This window comes from Geotrypetes seraphini, chromosome 14, assembly GCF_902459505.1.
Source record: "Geotrypetes seraphini chromosome 14, aGeoSer1.1, whole genome shotgun sequence".
Lineage (NCBI taxonomy): Eukaryota > Metazoa > Chordata > Amphibia > Gymnophiona > Dermophiidae > Geotrypetes > Geotrypetes seraphini.
In genome coordinates this window covers 40982462-41000756 of record NC_047097.1, presented here as the reverse complement: position 1 = coordinate 41000756, position 18295 = coordinate 40982462, and the positions used below count along the sequence as shown (strand labels likewise).

General features: G+C 40.2%; 1 protein-coding gene across 1 annotated transcript in view; it reads left to right on the top strand.

The window, feature by feature from the left end:
- Positions 1–18295, top strand: part of TJP1 (tight junction protein 1) — a 355098-nt gene that overhangs the window by 230318 nt on the left and 106485 nt on the right. The window contains 3 exon segments of the mRNA XM_033920501.1: positions 1918–2102; positions 6424–6519; positions 16701–16783. Coding sequence (XP_033776392.1) covers positions 1918–2102; positions 6424–6519; positions 16701–16783 — 364 coding nt within the window.

Sequence of the window (18295 nt, the reverse complement as noted above, 5' to 3'; positions counted from 1 at the left end):
TTATGAATAGTGGAGCTATCTTTAATTGAAGCCAATTTAAATTGTTGTAAATGTTGTATATCCACCTGCATCTGCTTGGCTTGGCCTGTATATTCTAATCTCATAGATTCAACTGTCCCAGTCAATAATTCCAATTTTTCATTTAATTTTGTTACCTCTTCAGTTGATTTTTCAATTTTTCCTTCCATCCGCTGAAGCAATTGCCAGATGCTATTTATAGAGACCTCCGTCTGGGAGAGAGAAAGTTCCCCTCTCTCTGTTATTCTCTCAGTTGTTTCTGTCTGCCGTTCCGCCGTCAACGCTGTGCCCTCGCCAGGAGACCCCACGCTTTCACTTCCGGGAGCGTGTGTCTCTCGCCACAGCGTTTCGGCTGTTGCCGGGCACGGAGGTGTCATGGGAGCCGGAGGAGATAATGATATCTCAGTGCCCGAAAGGGCCAGTGACTCCCTCCCATCACCGCCCAATGCTGAGCTCTCCACTCCGGCAAATGTGAATGCTGGAGAAGGCGCGAAGAAATGATCTATCGTCTGCTGAATCAGGGTGGACGTCAGGGCCGATGAGGAAGAAACCCTGAGCACCCCTTTCCTCTTAGAATGAGGCATCGGCACAAAGTATGAGTAAGATAGTGCAGGCTAGGAGATTGTTAACTGCGTCTCTCGCAGCTTCTCTGCATCGCCGCCATCTTGGTCACCAAACACTTCTTAGATGCTGAAATTCATCACAATTTCTGTCCATCACCTTGACAAAATTTTTCAGCAGACCCAGTTTTATGTGAAGTGCTGGAAGATAGATTTTCTCACGATGTATTAACGGCAGGTGCTTCATATTGTATCTGCCAGGTATAGATTCTTCGTGATTTGGCCATTGTTTCTGCCTGTAGTGGTTGGCATCATCACGACTGTTCCAAAGACATAAGAAGCACATGTATTTGGTGTACCCCAGTTGCAGACCCAAAAGGAGTGATACAACTTAGACAAAAACAAACAAAATATACAAATTCACAGGTAGAAAAAGCAGCACAATCACTTTTTAGTATTAACATTGAAATTTCTGGTGTATGTGATTGATGAGCTGTCCTAAAATGCAATATTGTGTTTCAGAACAGTAAATATCGACACTCCATGGTAGCATTATTGATGAAAATGATATAAACACAAACTGACGCATAACTTAAAAAACAGGATGTGATGGACAAACTGTTTTCAGGTTTAGAGTCAGCATGTGGCCCTTGTTAAGGTATAGGTGACAGAACTCCAGTAGCAAAATGCTTGTTGACCAGTGTAATGGTACATTGCAAATAAACGCCAAACGTTCACCTTAACACTATTCTGCAAATATTGAGTTAACTATCTTAGGGATCCTTTTACAAAGCTGTGGTAGTGATTTCCAATGTGGTAAATACGAAGAAGCCCATAGAAATTGAATGGGTTTTGCTGCATTTGCCTTGAAGGAATACACTGCCACGGCTTTGTAAAAGGGGTCATTGGTGCATGTTTGCGAAAAGGATGGAAATATGGGTGGAACTTAATCAGTTATCCATATAAGTTACATCGCCTCTGACTGCTACACGTTGTAAATGCTTACACCTAACTTTTAGGCACATACTTATGTGGTTAAACTACTTTTTTTCTCTTATGAAATTTTATTAGAAGATAAAACAGAAAAGAAAATTATACAAATACATTGCAAATATCAGCAACCAAATGTAATATAATACATGAAATTACTAGTATTCTATAATGCATGTAGGGTCCTATGTTCCTTTATAGCGGAGGTGTCCAACCTTGTCCCTTGCCAGGTTGAGTTTTCAAGATTTCCCAAATCAAGGACCAATGTTGGATAACCCTGCTACTAGGCAACCTGTTATAGAATTGTTCTGATTACTGTTAAAGTACTTTATTCTGTTTTTCTTTCTAGAGCTGAACAATTAGCCAGTGTACAGTACACGCTTCCAAAGACGGCAGGAGGGGATCGTGCAGATTTTTGGAGGTTCCGTGGCCTTCGCAGTTCCAAGAGGAATCTTCGGAAAAGTAGAGAAGATCTTTCTGCCCAACCAGTTCAGACCAAGTTCCCTGCTTATGAAAGAGTTGTTCTTCGTGAAGGTATTTAAAAAATGTAAAAGTGAAAATATTTTCTTGGTTAAGCCACATTTCAGTTGGAGCTGCTTTTAAGGTTTTATCCATAAACATGGTAGAGACTTACAAGATCATGAAGGGCATAGAGAAAGTGGAGAGGGACAGATTCTTCAAACTTTCGAAAACTACAAGAACGAGAGGCCATTCAGAAAAATTAAGAGGAGACAGATTCAGAACCAGTGCTAGGAAGTTCTTCTTCACCCAAAGGGTGGTGGACACCTGGAATGCGCTTCCAGAAGGTGTGATAGGACAGAGTACGGTATTGGGGTTCAAGAAGGGATTGGACAATTTCCTGAAGGAAAAAGGGATAGAAGGGTGTGGATAGAGGATTACTATACAGGTCCTGGACCTGATGGGCCACCAGGTGAGCGGACTGCTGGGCATGATGGACCTCTGGTCTGACCCAGCAGAGGCACTGCTTATGTTCTTATGATCTGAACAGATAGCATGTTATACTGTTAGCTGCTATCAGTGTTCACTGAGTTAAGAAGTATTCCGTTGATTCTGAAGAATTTCACTCTGCTTAAAGCACAAGAAACACTGCAACTAAGATTAGAGAGAGTTGAACAAATAGTTTGTTTGCTGTTGATTTCTGGCTCATTTGGAACCAGCTTCTTCAGAAGCTACTATACACAGAACCTTTGTATGCAAGTACCCATATTTATTTGTTTTAACATGTTATCTAATTGTTGAGTGAAAACTTTTCACCAAGGCTACAAACTATGATGTTTACTAGAGCCCCAAATAAAGTAGGCTAGTAAAATGTTGATAGATCTGGACTGCTTTAGCAGGATAGAGGCAGAGCCAAGAATGTTACAGTATTTCTTTGCTTCCAGCAGATGGTGCAGGTGGACTGGTGCAGCAGGATTTTTGTGTATTTATTTTTTCTGCATTGAAGTCAAGACTCCCATGCCTAGGGTGATGCTCCTTGTTTCTGTGGTTGTAGTCTTGCTAGGGGACAGGATTTAAGCCACAGCTAGGCCATTAGTTGAGGTAGAGGAGGATTCATAGTTCTCCTTGGTGGTCTTACAGGCTTTTGCTCCAGGTTGTGAACTGCATTGGGACCCTAGGAGCCAAGCAACTGAGGTAAACCCTCCCTCTCTCCAAGGGCTCTGGAAATTTGTTTTCTTATTATGTGAGAGAAATGGGGATAGAGCAGGAGACTGAGGCTCAGTTGCCCAGCTTTGTTCTGGCCAGTGACAGATATTTAGTAATCAGACCTGAAACAGAATTTCTGCCTATTTGGAACCAGGAAAGAACTGCACATTTGCATTTCCAACACACTGGAGCTAAGAGCTGCTGTGATGCTACCTGGTGCTGTGGGGCATGTGAGTCTGGGCACATAATCAAGGTGGCTGTTTCCCTTTGCCTATGTGCTAAGGGGATACGCCACCTGTTGCAAAGTGAAGCTGCAGAGACCACACAAGTTTTCTCCGTGAGTCCTAAAGTGCAGTGGAACCTTGGTTTGCGAGCATAATTTATTCCAGAAGCATGCTCTTAAACCAAAGTGCTTGTATATCATAAGAACATAAGAACATAAGCAATGCCTCTGCCGGGTCAGACCCGAGGTCCATCGTGCCCAGCAGTCCGCTCACGCGGCGGCCCAACAGGTCCAGGACCTGTGCAGTAATCCTCTATCTATACCCCTCTATCCCCTTTTCCAACAGGAAATTGTCCAATCCTTTCTTAAACCCCAGTACCGTACTCTGCCCTATTATGTCCTCTGGAAGCGCATTCCAGGTATCCACCACCCGCTGAGTAAAGAAAAACTTCCTAGCATTTGTTTTGAATCTATCCCCTTCCAATTTTTCCGAATGCCCTCTTGTTCTTTTATGTTTTGAAAATTTGAAGAATCTATCTCTCTCTACTTTCTCTATGCCCTTCATGATCTTGTAGGTTTCTATCATGTCTCCTCTGAGTCTCCGCTTTTCCAGGGAGAAGAGCTCCAGCCTCTCCAATCTTTCAGTGTAGGAAAGGTTTTCCATGCCCTTAATCATTCGTGTCGCTCTCCTTTGGACCCTCTCAAGTATTGCCATATCCTTCTTAAGGTACGGTGACCAATACTGAACACAGTACTCCAGGTGCGGGCGCACCATTGCCCGATACAACGGCAGGATGACTTCTTTTGTTCTGGTCGTAATACCATTTTTAATAATACCCAACATTCTGTTTGCCTTCTTCGCGGCTGCTGCGCATTGCGCCGTTGACTTCATTGTTGTATCCACCAGTACACCCAAATCTCTTTCAAGGTTACTTTCCTCTAATACTAATCCCCCCATTTGGTAGCTGAACATCGGGTTTTTTCTCCCTATATGCATATCAAAGCGAGTTTCCCCATAGAAAGTAAGGGAAACTCACTTGATTCGTTACACATCCCTAAAAGACCCCCCCTCCCGAGGCCACTGGCATGCTTCCACCCCACACCCGTAAATCAGCATCGCCCAAACCCTTACTGCGTACCGGTGCCCAAAGAGCCTGCCGCTAGCCACTGCTTCTGCCGGGCCTTGAGCATCTGTGCATGCTCAAGGCCTTCTGGCTCCTGCTCTCTCAGAGATTCTAATGAAAATTTTGTTTCAAACTGCAAAAAAGTGCTAAAGAAACACATGAAATGTTAAAATTAGTTTATGGTGATGCTGCAGTGATTTTGCAATGGTTGTGAATCAGTTGAAGATGAGAGATTGGGATGTCCCTCAGCATCAAAAACCCAAGAGAATGTTGAAAGAGTAAGTGAAATGATTTGATCAAACAGGCAATTGACTACTAGGGAAATTTTTGAAGATTCTGAACATTTTTTATGGTTCTGTTCAAAACATTTTAACAACAGATCTCAACATGAGGTAAGTGAGTGCGACCTGTGAAATGGGCAAACAGTTTCATCTTCCATCATGACAACATTCTGTCACACATTGCTTCTGGTACAGCAATTTCTGTCAAATAAAAACATTACGGTGTTTCCTCAACCACCTTATTCACTATATCTGGCATTGTTCGACTTCTGACTCTTCCCCAAAGTCAAAATGACCATGAAAGGTTAATGTTTTGAATCGATTCAGGACATTGAGGCAGCCACGACAGCCCAACTAAAGACATGGAAGAGAGCTTCCAGAACTGCTTCAGAAAGTGGCAAGAATGATGGGATAAGTGTGTTCAAAGCGAAGGGGAGTATTTTGAGGGGGATTAATGGCAATGTGCTTTTACTATAGTAATTTTTTATTTGTTTAATCATTCACTGTATTTTTGATCACACCTTGTATATAAATTTTATTTTATATTGCCACAGAGGTCTTACATAAACCAAAAAGACTATAAACAGTAAATAGACCTTTTTAGGGAAAGGGGGAAGGGAATGGGGCTTGTATACCGTCTTTTGGTGGTTATACATTCAGAGCAGTTTACATATATAAAAGTACTTATTTTATACCCGGACAATGGAGGATTAAGTGACTTGCCCAGGGTCACAAAGACCAGCTTGGGAATTTAATCCCACAACCTCAGGATGCTGAGGCAGTAGCTCTACCAATAGGCCACTCCTCTTCTCAGTACCATGATTTGTCAATATACTTAGTATAGTCTTCATTATAGTATATGCCTTGGTCCTGAAACCTTTCCATACAGATTAAAGCAAGGTATCAGATCACATGTTCCGACGACTCTTTTGAATTCAATTAATTCAGGAATTAAAACAACTATTACCATTTTACATGCTTATATTTAAGGTATAAACATTTATACCAGCCTTAGAACTGCACCTAGATTTCATAAAACTGTACACAAATTATAAAATGTCTTAATCTATGCACATAATTATATGTCCCTTCCAAACTCCATTCATATGAATATCTACTCACAATCTTCATGCCATTGCATCTAGATGTGTATTTAGGGAATACTTCATAGCCCAAAACTGCTCATTTATGAGTTTCAGTGAGAAGCATAAGGAATACTGTTGTTTGAGAGGTGAACAGTTCTTAAATGTTTAAGTATATTCACAAGTGCACATAAATCTAGATTACATACATTTCCGTTCATTCTTGCTGCCTAGAAGTAGGCAGCCTTTTATAGAATTACTCCTTTAGTGTAAGAACTAATATTGGACAAATGGTTAATTTTATTTTCAAAATTTATTCTACTCCAACTCTATGTATGGTGTTTTCTCTCTAGGACATTTGAAAAAGATACTACAGTTCAAGAACAGATGTCTAGACACACATAGTAATTGTTGTTGCTTTTTAAAAATTAATCATATATGTATAATATGGTGATTTACTTGTGTGTGTGTGTGTTGCAGCTGGATTTCTAAGGCCTGTTGTCATCTTTGGCCCAATCGCTGATGTTGCAAGAGAGAAACTGGCAAGAGAAGAGCCAGACATTTATGAAGTGGCAAGTAGGTTTCTCCTCCATCCATATTTGGTGAAAGTACAGTAATTTAAAGATTAAGTAAATGATTTGTATCTTATTGGCAAGTAACTAACTGCTTTTTCTCCCCGATTCCATGAAATAACTAAAAGGTTATTTTGGGAAGAAAAAGCTGCTTTGTTTTTTATTTACATATACATTGTTGCCTTTTCTTCTTCACTTACCAACACTTACCATGAGAGTTACAAGTGAAGAAAGATTGGTTAGTAACTGTTCTCTTAGGATAAGCAAGATATGTTCTCCTCACAAGTGGATAATGTCATCCCAATAAAACACAAGCTAAACATACTGTATGTAAACAAAGCTTTCAGACTTTTCTAGAGTGGTGCAGGGTTCCATGGAGCCTCCTCAGTTATAGTTTGTCCACAGAGGCCACTGGACATTGGATTTTCACTGCAGGTTTTTACATGCAATAGTTTTAAATTTTGTTTTACTGTGCTAAATTACCTTCATTCCTCTCTGAGATCCTATAGCTGGAAATTTCAGATGTTTCTCTCTTTTTTTTTTTTTTAATATTACATTACATTACATTACATTAGGGATTTCTATTCCGCCATTACCTTGCGGTTCAAGGCGGATTACAAAAGGTTAATTTAAAAAATACAGAGTTACAATGATTAGCTAGAGAGGTTAGTTGTAGATTTTATAAACATTAACGGGTTGTTGAGGGTGAGGTGGTTTGTAAGATAATTAATAGTTGGTCATAGTGGAGGTTCTTTTGTTGTTGTTAGTGCATTAATGGGTAGATCAGATGTCGGTTTTAGAGTTACTCAGAGGTCGTGATGTTATTGCTGCTTCAGGAATTTCTTGAAAAGTGTGGTTTTTATTTCTTTTCTGAACGTCCTATAGTCTGGGGTGGTCATCAGAAGGTTGGAGATCTGGTTGTCCAGCCTTGCGGCTTGAGTGGCTAGGAGGCCGTCGTGTAGTTTTGTTCTTTTTACTTCCTTGATTGGGGGGGGTATGAATGGGGAGTGTGTTTTTCTGTGTCTGGTAGTGGGTGCTAGGATGAGGCGATTGTTCAAGTATGATGGGCTGTCTCCGTGTAGGGTTTTAAATAGTATGCAGTAGAATTTGAATTGGATTCTTTCTTGGATTGGAAGCCAATGTGAGTTGATGAAGGCTTCAGTGATGTGGTCATGTTTTCTCAATGAGTAGATGAGTCTCAAAGCTGTATTTTGGATTGTTTGGAGTTGTTTAATCGTAGTTACAGGGCAAGGAAGGAAGAGGATGTTGCAGTAGTCCAATATACCTAGTATTAGGGATTGTACTATAAGTTGGAATTGTGTTCTTTCAAAGAATTTTCGGACTTGTCTCAGATTTCTCATGACTGCGAATGATTTCTGAATTGTTTTATTTATTTGCGGTTGCATAGTGCAGCATCTGTCTATGGTCATGCCAAGTAGTTTTATGGTGGTTTGGATTGGATATTTGATTGCGTTTATTTCTAAGTTGGTTGTGGTTTGGACCTTGTCATTTTCGAGAAGGATGAATTTGGTTTTGTCTTGGTTGAGTTTAAGTTTGTGATTTTTTCATCCAGGTTGTGACTGTTTCAAGTGTTTGGTGAAGTTTGTCTGTCATGGTAGGTTTAGAATGATCATATGGGATGAGGATGGTGATGTCATCAGCATAACTATAGGTGGTTATGCCCAGATTGTCCAGATGCGTTCCTAGAGAAGCAGTGTAGAGATTGAAGAGGGTAGGGGATAGTGGGGAACCTTGTGGTACGCCGCAGGGGTTTGACCAGGATTCTGACTTTTCTTTGTTTGATTTTACACTGTAAAATTTTACACTTTATTCATTTTGAAAACTTACAGCAAGCGTACAGGAATATATCATTAGTAACAACAATAACACTTGTAATTCTCATATAGTTCTATAAACATAAAAATTGTATCCCATCCCACCCACCTTCTTTCAAATATTATAATCAATTATATCATAAATATAATATAAACACATAATATAGTGAAATTTCCAGAAAAACTCCCTCCCACCCCCCAATGTGTACATATATTCATCCAAGGAAAATGATGTTACTCCTTACAATATCGTTCCAATGGCCCCCAGATCTTTATAAAATTATTATAGTTCCCTTTCTGTATTGCAATTGCTCTTTCCTTCTTAAAAATATGGCATACCGAATTCCACCAAAATGTATAATTAAGATTAGTATAATTTTTCCAGTTATTGGTGATATGCTGAATAGCAACCCCAGTCAAGATTAATAATAGTTTGTTATTATGTGCTGATATTTGACTTTTTTTCCTCATAGCCATGCCAAACAGAATAGTATCATAAGATAATGCAACATGGTTTTCTAATAGACAATTTACTTGAGTCCAAATTGAATTCCAAAATAATCTTATACAGGGACAATGGTAAATTAAATGATCAAGTGTCCCCGCTTCCAGATTACAATGCCAGCATTTATTAGACTTAGAGCAATTTCAGATGTTTCTATTTGGCACAACTGTGACCTCCACTAGTATCTCTGCATAGAATGGCATCTTCTGAAATTTTTAGCATTGAGATATTAGACTTCATATTGACTGTTTTTCTTCTTATGCCCCAGAAGTGGAAGAACCCCATCTGCTTCAGAAAGTGTGGGTGAGCACAAGTATGCAGTGTATCTTGTCTTTTGGAATAAACATGATATCTCAAGTTTTTCCATCAGTCGAGATGACACCTAAGGGTCTTTGTGGCTCTTAGGTATATGTAAATCTGATATAAAAGCATAGATTACCAAATAACTTAAAGCTCCATTAGTTGCTGGGGATGCATCAAGATTGATTGACACATCAGTCAAGGTGAAGTGTCAGTGGATGTTATTTGGATGGGCCATTGTTTTTATTCCATTATATTTGTATTCCACACATCTTAACCGTAGCAGGATATAGTTTACTCCTGAGCCTATCACCTGTTTACTTCATCCTATGCCTTCTCATTCCAGAGCTTCCTTTCAAATGAGAGACTCTACTCATGTGCATTTACGCTATGTAGGTATCTAAACGTTTCCATCATATCTTCCCTCTCCCACCTTTCCTCCAAAGTATACATATTGTGATCTTTAAATCTCAACCCATATGCCTTATGACGAAAGCCATGCACCATTTTAGTAGCCTTCTTCTGGTCCGACTCCATCCTTTTTATATCTTTTTGGAGACCACGCCTTGAATTTTTTTCTCATAATTTCCACCCTCCCACCTAGCTATATTCTGATCAATCACTCTCTATTTTATATCCCCAATTTTATGAGCGTTTTACATTCAGTGCTAAACCAGTGAAGCCTGTATACTTGCTGTTGTAATTCTTGATTTATGCTCGTTAAGATGCAGCTGTATCGCATGACTATATCTCCCCACATAGATCATCTCACAGAGACGCATTATAGTATACACATTCACATTGCATGAACTGCTAGTTCTAACATAAATGATAATTTTCTTTGTTTGAGGGTCCATCCAAATAGGTCCAGTAATTGTACTAGAGCACCATTGATAGCTACCAAATGCTTCATGAGAGCAAACTTGACTGTCTGCTTTCAGCAATCCATCACATTGGTTCACAAAATACTCACCAAAAGTCTTGCCTCTCTGAAAGGCTATTATTGGAAATTCACTAAAGCATGGGTGTAATTGTAAAATGCTCCAATGAGCTCTCATCTCCTTCACCAGTGAACCAGAAATTCAAAAGCAGAAGGGGTCAGTGAAGAAATGGTGTATAAATCCCTAGCGATTATGAGAGCTTGAATCACAATGGATGACATCGCTGAGATCCCCGAGAGATTCAAAGTTGGTTTTTGTTAGCTGATTGTTTATATAAAATTCCAATGGCCATATTTTGAATCATATGGTGGTGCTTTGCTAGATGAGCAAATACAAGCATAAATAGAATGGTCAAGACACGCTGTTAGGACATGGATCAAAGATAGGGTAGAGAGAACAAAATTGTAACAACAAAAGATATAGTTGTTGGACACATGGGGCTCAAGAGGTAATAGTCAATAGTGACCCTAAGATAATTAAAAAGATTAACTGAAGTGATAAAGGGGGTCAGTAACATGGAGGAAACAAAATTAAAGAGATTAAGAGGATTAAGCTTTTCTGAAAATGTATATCTAACCAGGTTGCCACTTTGACAAGAGAATAGTTTGCTCCAGAAATGTTTGGAGAATGAGGATCAGAGTATGAAGTCAAATATTATTGTATCAGTGCCTACTTATGCTGATGACAAGGTCCTCCACAATAATGACTACTGGACTAAAAAAAATGTAAAATACTGAATAATGGTGTGAGAGATGTACCCTAGCAAAGTACCTTGCAAGACATCACAAGGAAGAGGAAGAATCAGAGCAAACGTGAAAAGAGTACATGAACCAAAAAGAACTGATCTAGTCAACTCAATCTCTCAATTTGGGACAGTAAGAGACTGATCTTCTGCATCAAAGACAGTGCAAAGGTTTAGAGACCCACACTGCTGTCCAAGAAGCTATAAATTTCACTTGAGGGAAATTAGTATAGTCTTAGTGCATGGCCAGGTCTGAAATCAGGTTAGCAGTGATGTAAAATATTCAGTTGCTGAAAATTGCACTCCCTCCCCCCCCCAAAAAAGGCCTTATTTCCTGGTCTAAAGATGTGATAGATTAGATATTGTACAATAGTTTGTGACAACTGAACAATTCAAAGTTGGTTTTGTCAAAACTGGCCAGATAATGGCCTACTTCCAGGAGTCATAGGCTGTTCTCAAAGACAAACTGATTATGGATTGTGAGGACAAAAGTGGGTAGGCTCAGGGCCTAATTTCTTATTCATTTAGACCACAGGTGTCAAACTCAAGGCCTGCGGGCCAAATCTGGCCTGCCTGGCTGTTTTATGCGGCCCGCGGTGCAATCGATGCAGCGTTTTCATTGCCGCCCCCGGTGTTATCTTCTGGCCGGTTCCCTCCTCCTCACTGCTGCAGTGCACAAAGCCATGGGCAGTGGTTCCTACGCTCATCCTGAACCTGAATCGGAAGCCTTCTTTCTGATGTCACAACGTCAGAGGGAAGGCTTCTGGATGAGCTGTGGAATGCGTGAGGAGCTGCCACACGAGGTTTTGTGCACACTGCAGCAGTGAGGAAGAGGGAGCCAGCCAAAAGATAAAACCAGGGGTGGCAATGAAAATGTGCATCGCAACGCAGGTAGCATAAAACAGTCAGGCAGGAGCAGGCCAGAAGGGTAAGACACCTGCCAGAGGGAGGTACCTAATTGAGGCACAGCATGCAGGCAGGAGACAACAAAGGTAGGGGGGATGATTTTATTTTCAATTTAGTGATTGAATTGTGTCAATTTTGAGAATTTACATCTGCTGTCTATATTTTGCACTGTTCAGGAAGAAATGCATTTGTTTCTATTTCTCTGGGGTTGTACTGTATGCAGAGTCTTGAATCTTAGGGTTTCATTTGTATATATTTTTACTTTTAGTTTTTGGTCCCGTATTTGTATTCTGGTAGGAATGAATGTTGAGAAGCATACAGTGTAGTTTAATTTTGTGGTTTACCATTATGTGTTGTTAATTATATTGTGTGTATATATGAAAAATGAATGAAAAAATAGTGTTACAATTAGTACTATTATGTAGGTGGGGGCGGAGATGGGCGGGGTCTGGCCCACAACTTAGCCTGTGTTTTGGATTTCGGTCCCTTAATGTGATTTAGACAGAATGAAATCGAGCATACATGTGATAGTTCTAGCTGACTCCATAACTTTCATTAAAGGGAATGAGGTAGGAGGTTCAGGACCACTACTGAGGAGAATGAGTGAGTATTACAAGAGGACTAAAAGCACTTGTAGATGAGTCAAGATTGGAAGGCTATAACTGAGCTGTAGAGTCTATTGCCAACCTACATGTGGTCAAAGTGAGAACATAATGAGATTTAAAAGGGTTTTGGGTAAGTTCTGGAGGAAAAGTCAATAAAAAAATAACCAAGTAGACTTAAAAAGGCCAAAAATCATCCTATGAAATGAACTCTGAGGAATTTGGTTTATTTTTTGGTATTTTCTGCATACCTGTGATCTACACTGGCTACTGTGCTGATTTTTATGGACCTTGATCTCATTCAAGGCTTTGTTAGTATTTCTGAAAGGCTCAGTGAAAGTGAAGCTTTTTCTAAAATACATGTACAGTGCCAAAGAAACATTTATTTAACATGATACATAATAGGGAAACATGTATAATGTTAATAAAAGTATTTTAATAAAGTGCTACATTTTTGTTGACTACTACCACTTCTTTTTCGATTAGCTGCTTCAGGTCTAAAAAATGAGCAAAAGATGACAATACTAGAACGTTAGATAGATTGTGAGCCCACCGGGACAGATAGGGAAAATGCTTGAGTACCTGATTGTAAAACCGCTTAGATAACCTTGATAGGCGGTATATAAAATCCTAATAAAACTTGAAACTTGAATCATGAAACTAGTTCAGTAATAGACTGAAAGGAGAAAGATAGGGTGATGGAAAGAAGAGAGACGGGTTGTTACGCTCCAGAGAACTGCTTTCCAGGAGTTTGAACAGGCACCCCTCCGGCCAGCTGCTGACAGCAGTGCAGAGGGCGAGGTCCTAATCGGCCTCTTGAAAAAGAGCTTCCTGCCACGGAACGCGGCCCTTGGACGTGAGCCCGGGGCCGCAAGTCCGAAGGGACATGGTCTAAGGGGCAGGACATGCCTCTTATGAGCCCCTTCGGAGCCCAGAGGAACAGGGAACAGGTTTCTAAATCTTTTTCTTTTGATATATATTGGATTTTCTGCCGATTAGTGAGTTTTTCTTACTAAAAAAATGGGGCAAAGAAAAGCAAAAATTGCAGAGGAAGGTCAAACAGATCAGTTGGTTCCCCTGACAGTTTAAACATATCTCAATTCTTAGAATCCTCCAAGGATTATATCGCAAAACGTGCTACATTGTTGGTTATGTTTAGGACAGAGTTAGAAAAACAGGATATTCTTAAATTGTATTTTTCCTGATGTAGCCAAACAGACACAATCCAGGAGAAAAGAGTTTATTCAGCTTAAACCTAGGGTTTTGGCTTTAGGAGTTACCTTTTTTTTCTAAAGTTTCCCTTTAAGTGTTTAATTTCCTTTGGGAATAACAGGTACATATTTTTGGACCCTACTCAGTTGGAGTTATTTCTGAAAGATAAACCTATATTAGAGAAAGATTTGCCAACTAATATGGAGGTTGAAGATAAGTGAAATGAAATGAAGTAAAAGATTATGCCTGTTCAAAATGTATTAAGATGTTTTTTCTTTGAAATATTTTCTTAGTCCTCTTGGGAGTTTTGACAGCCTCAATAATGTGGACTATAATATGATTTAAGAATGATTTTCCTTTTGGGAAAATGCTTGAGTACCTGATTGTAAAACCGCTTAGATAACCTTGATAGGCGGTATATAAAAATCCTAATAAACTTGAAATCCTAATATATGTTCAGATTTTATAATTCTTCTGCTTAAATCAGCATGCCTGTAATTTGTTATTTATTCTGCACTATCCAAAGTTCTAGGTGTATCACAAAGACACATAGAGCATTAAATGAATCAAACAATGAACAGTTAGTGATAATTAACAAAAACAGTGAACCAAGACGGTTAGACAGTGGGTATACTCGTGAAGACCCCATAGACACAAAGGAAAAGATTAGTCTTGAGCTTTTTCTTGAAAGATTCAAAGCTGGACAACGTATGGAGAGTTGAAAGCATAGCATTCCAAAGTTTTGGTCCCATGACACTGAAGAGAGATCTTCTATAAGTTTCTAGCTGGACCAATCAAATGGAGGAAACTACCAAAAGAAGATTACCAGAGGAACCTAGCATCTGGTAGCACTGCAATAATGTGGAAATTGGCATGGGGGGCTAAGTTATGAAGAGCTTTATAAGTTAGGCAGAGAAGCTTAAAGACTATTCTCTGTTAAATTGGAAGCCAGTAAAGTGAGATTAAAGTTGATGTTAAATGGTAAAATTTCACAGTACTAGTGATGATTATAGCTGTGGTATTTTGAGCAACTTGTAGATCTGGATGGGTGATCAGTAGGTGACAAATCAGTCAAATTTTATGATTTATAATGTTGATAGTCTGAAATTATCTGGGTTTCCTAAGAAGGGTAGATCAAGACTCATAATGTCAAAAGGCATAGCAGCATTGTCAACCACTTAAGGTCAACCTCCATGGAAGAAATCTGCAAGGCTATGTTTGGTCTTTCATCCAAACATTAACAATGCATGACTGTCAGAAAAGTGAATCTACTACAGTAGGTTGGGTCAGTCTGTCCTGAAGAATCTTCTTTCCTTCATTTCAAATATTTTTATTGGAGTTTATTAAAACAAGTTACATTGGATGATGTATCAGTGACTTCTTGCTGTGCTCCAAATGGCCCCAAATCCGCTTCGTGGACACCATCCTGTGGTGTCCCACAGGGTTCTCCCCTATCCCCTATCCTCTTCAACATATATATGACCTCCCTGAAGCTCCTCAAATTATCCCCCCTTGAAACATTATACACATATGCAGACGATATCCTTATCCTCCTCGAAACAGATCAGAACTTTTCAAACCTCCAAGAGAACATCACCTCATGCATAATGAGACTTCACGCCTGGACCCTCTCTGTACAGATGAAATTAAACGAATCAAAAACAAAATTACTCTGGCTCGGCCCAAAATTAGTACACTTGCCCACCCTCTTCACACTACCCACAGGCCCTGCTCTGCACCTTGAGTTCTCAAGCAAGGTCCTCGGCATCACTTTCAACTCCTCCCTCTCCCTCAACGATCATCTGAACTCCTTGACAAAATCATGCTTTTTCAGCCTCCACATGCTGAGGAAAGTAAGATCCTATTTTCACCAAAATCATTTCACCGTCCTTGTATAATCCATCATCCTATCCAAACTCGATTACTGTAATGCCATTTATTCATGCCTAACAAAAAAAAGTCTTCGCAGACTCCAGCTTATCCAGAACACTGCAGCCAAGCTGATTTTTGCTAAACGCAAATCTGATCGCGTCTCCCCACTACTTGCCAATCTTCACTGGCTCCCAGTGCTTTCCAGAATTCACTTCAAATGCTCCTGCCTAGCTTTCAAGATCATTCACGGCATCCTTCTGCCCCTAATCCCTCTATCCTTCCTCGCCCTGACGCCTGCCACCACCAGATCAACCCACAGACATAAACTATCCTTCCCCTCTCTACACTGCGTATTCCACGCAGGCAAACTGGGAAGATCTCTCCTCTCTAAAATCACGGGCCTCTGGAACGATCTCACTGTCCCGCTGCGGAACCTGGGCTCCCTTCAACTTTTCCGAAAACAACTGAAAACCTGTCTATTCTCTAACATATAACCTCTCTTCTCTTGCTCACATCCCCTCTGTTTATATGCTCTTGTAAATTTGCTTATACGCTCTTGTAAATTTTCCTTTTTAAGCTTTGTAAACCGTGTCGAGCTCCACTTCCGTGGAGATGATGCGGTATATAAACTTAAGGCTTAGTTTAGTTTAGTTTAGTGCATAATAGACCAACAGTAATTAGCTTTGAAAGAAAATGCCTCAAGGGGTATCTACCCATTTAAATAAATTTAAATTCACCCTCCCTTTTCTACCACCCCTATTTCATATTTTTGACTTAGAAAAACATAATTCTACCAAATATTCACATACAAGAGGAGGTATTCTTCCAGTTATTAAGAATTACTTTTAGGGCTATCAACAGCAAAAAGTCCAATAACTTAGCATAATCAATGGATAATTGAGATTGAATAACTTAGACTTCATCCTACAGGCACATTAAATTTCAATATACACTGTTGCATTTTATCCCAAAACAATTTGTACAGTAAACAATTGTGTAGCAGAGTACCCTGAAGAATGTTTTTTAGGTTTGCATTTAACTCCATTCTCCTCAGAGCTTGATCTTATTTCTAGGGTTTGGGGGGGGAGGGGGGTTATAATGAAACCAACAAGATGTTGCCAATAAAATTAAGCAGATGAATTTAATTAGGTGGTTGGTTTGAATGTAGTACAAATAATTTTCTGTGCATGTAAACTTGTTTTTCTAATCAGAAAAGAATGCAAAGTACGTATATAAACGGGTTCACTAAAGTAATATATTTTTGCAACAGGAAGCGAACCACGAGATGCAGGAACTGATCAGCGTAGCTCTGGTATCATCCGTCTTCACACAATAAAACAAATTATTGATAGGGTAAGTAAATACTCTAGAGGTATCTATTGAATGCAGAATATTTATCAATGAATAAATAGTGCAACAGAGCCACATTCTTGAAAAAGTGCATATTTGCTCCATAGAAAAGAATAATCCTTAATATAGTAATGACAAAAAACTGCTTGGACACAGCTTTCATAGATTTTTCCCTAAATTGCAACTACTCTTAAGGAAATAGCCAAAATGTACTCAGTCTAGTGACTTTTTTCAACGCTTCTCATACTAGGCATACCTGTTTTCAGGTGAGTATTTCCCAGTTTGAGAGCCCACTGTATCCCTGAATATTTCTAATACTTTTATGCCATTTGCTGGGCCAGAGAGAACTCATATTTAATCTCCTGCAATTTGGGTGGTTGTTCCTATGCAGCAGTGTAATGTCTGCATGGAGTAAGAAACCCTTGGGTAGTGGTTAAGAATTCTGGAAGAAACAATTTTAGATTGATCAAAACCTCCATTTACCATTCCTGTCTCATGAAAATGTACCAGCTGACACTACTGTTAATCAAAGCTCAGCCCACTACTGTTAATCAAAGCTCAGACCAGTAGCATCCATCCCTTTTATTATAAAAATCATGGAAGGATTAGTACATGCCCAATTGATGGAATACCTTGATCAGTTTTCTCTTCTACATGAAACTCAGTCTGGCTTCAGACCTTTGTTTAGCACTGAGACAGTAATTGCGGCTATCTTGGATAATTTACGGTTCTTGTTTAGTAAGGGCCTTAATGCCCTGGTCATGCAATTTGATATGAGCTCTGCCTTTAACTTAGTGGCAGTGGCGTACCAAGGGGGGGGGGGTGCACCCCGGGTGCCCGCTTCAAGGGGGTGCACAGCCGGCTGGGTCCAGAAGTTCCCGCGCTGCTGAAAACGATACTTCAGCGCGGCTGCTGTACATAGAGCAGAGTTATCAGCCGCACTGAAGTGCAGTAAAGTCCCGCGATGACTACTTCTGCTGCCTCTGCTCCGGAAGAGGTAAGTGATGTCGGGGGGGGGGGGGGGTGGATGGCAGCCGCAGTCATTGCGGGACCTTGCCACAAATCCCTGTGTCTGCCGGCCCAGCTCCCCTCCGACATCACTTATCTCTTCCGGAGCAGAGGCAGCAGAAGTAGTCATCGCGGGACCTTGCTGATTTGGATGGAATGGAGCATAGCAGGGTGGTGGAAGGAGAAAAAGGGGGTCAGGGTGGTATGGAAGGGTGTGGAGGGTGAGAAAAAGGGGGTCAGGGTGGTATGGAAGCATGGTGAAGGGTGAGAAATGGGGTCAGGGTGGTATGGAAGCGTGGTGAAGGGTGAGAAAGAGGGTCAGGGTGGCATAGAAGCATGGTAGAGGGAGAGAAAGTGGCAGATGCTGATGGAATTGCAGGGAAAGGGGAAAGAGACATAAGGGGGAAGGATACTGGATGGAATTGGGTTGGAGGGAAAGAAAGGGGGCTGATGCTGATGGAATTGGTGTGCAGGAAAGGGGGAAACATAAGGGGGAAGGATACTGGA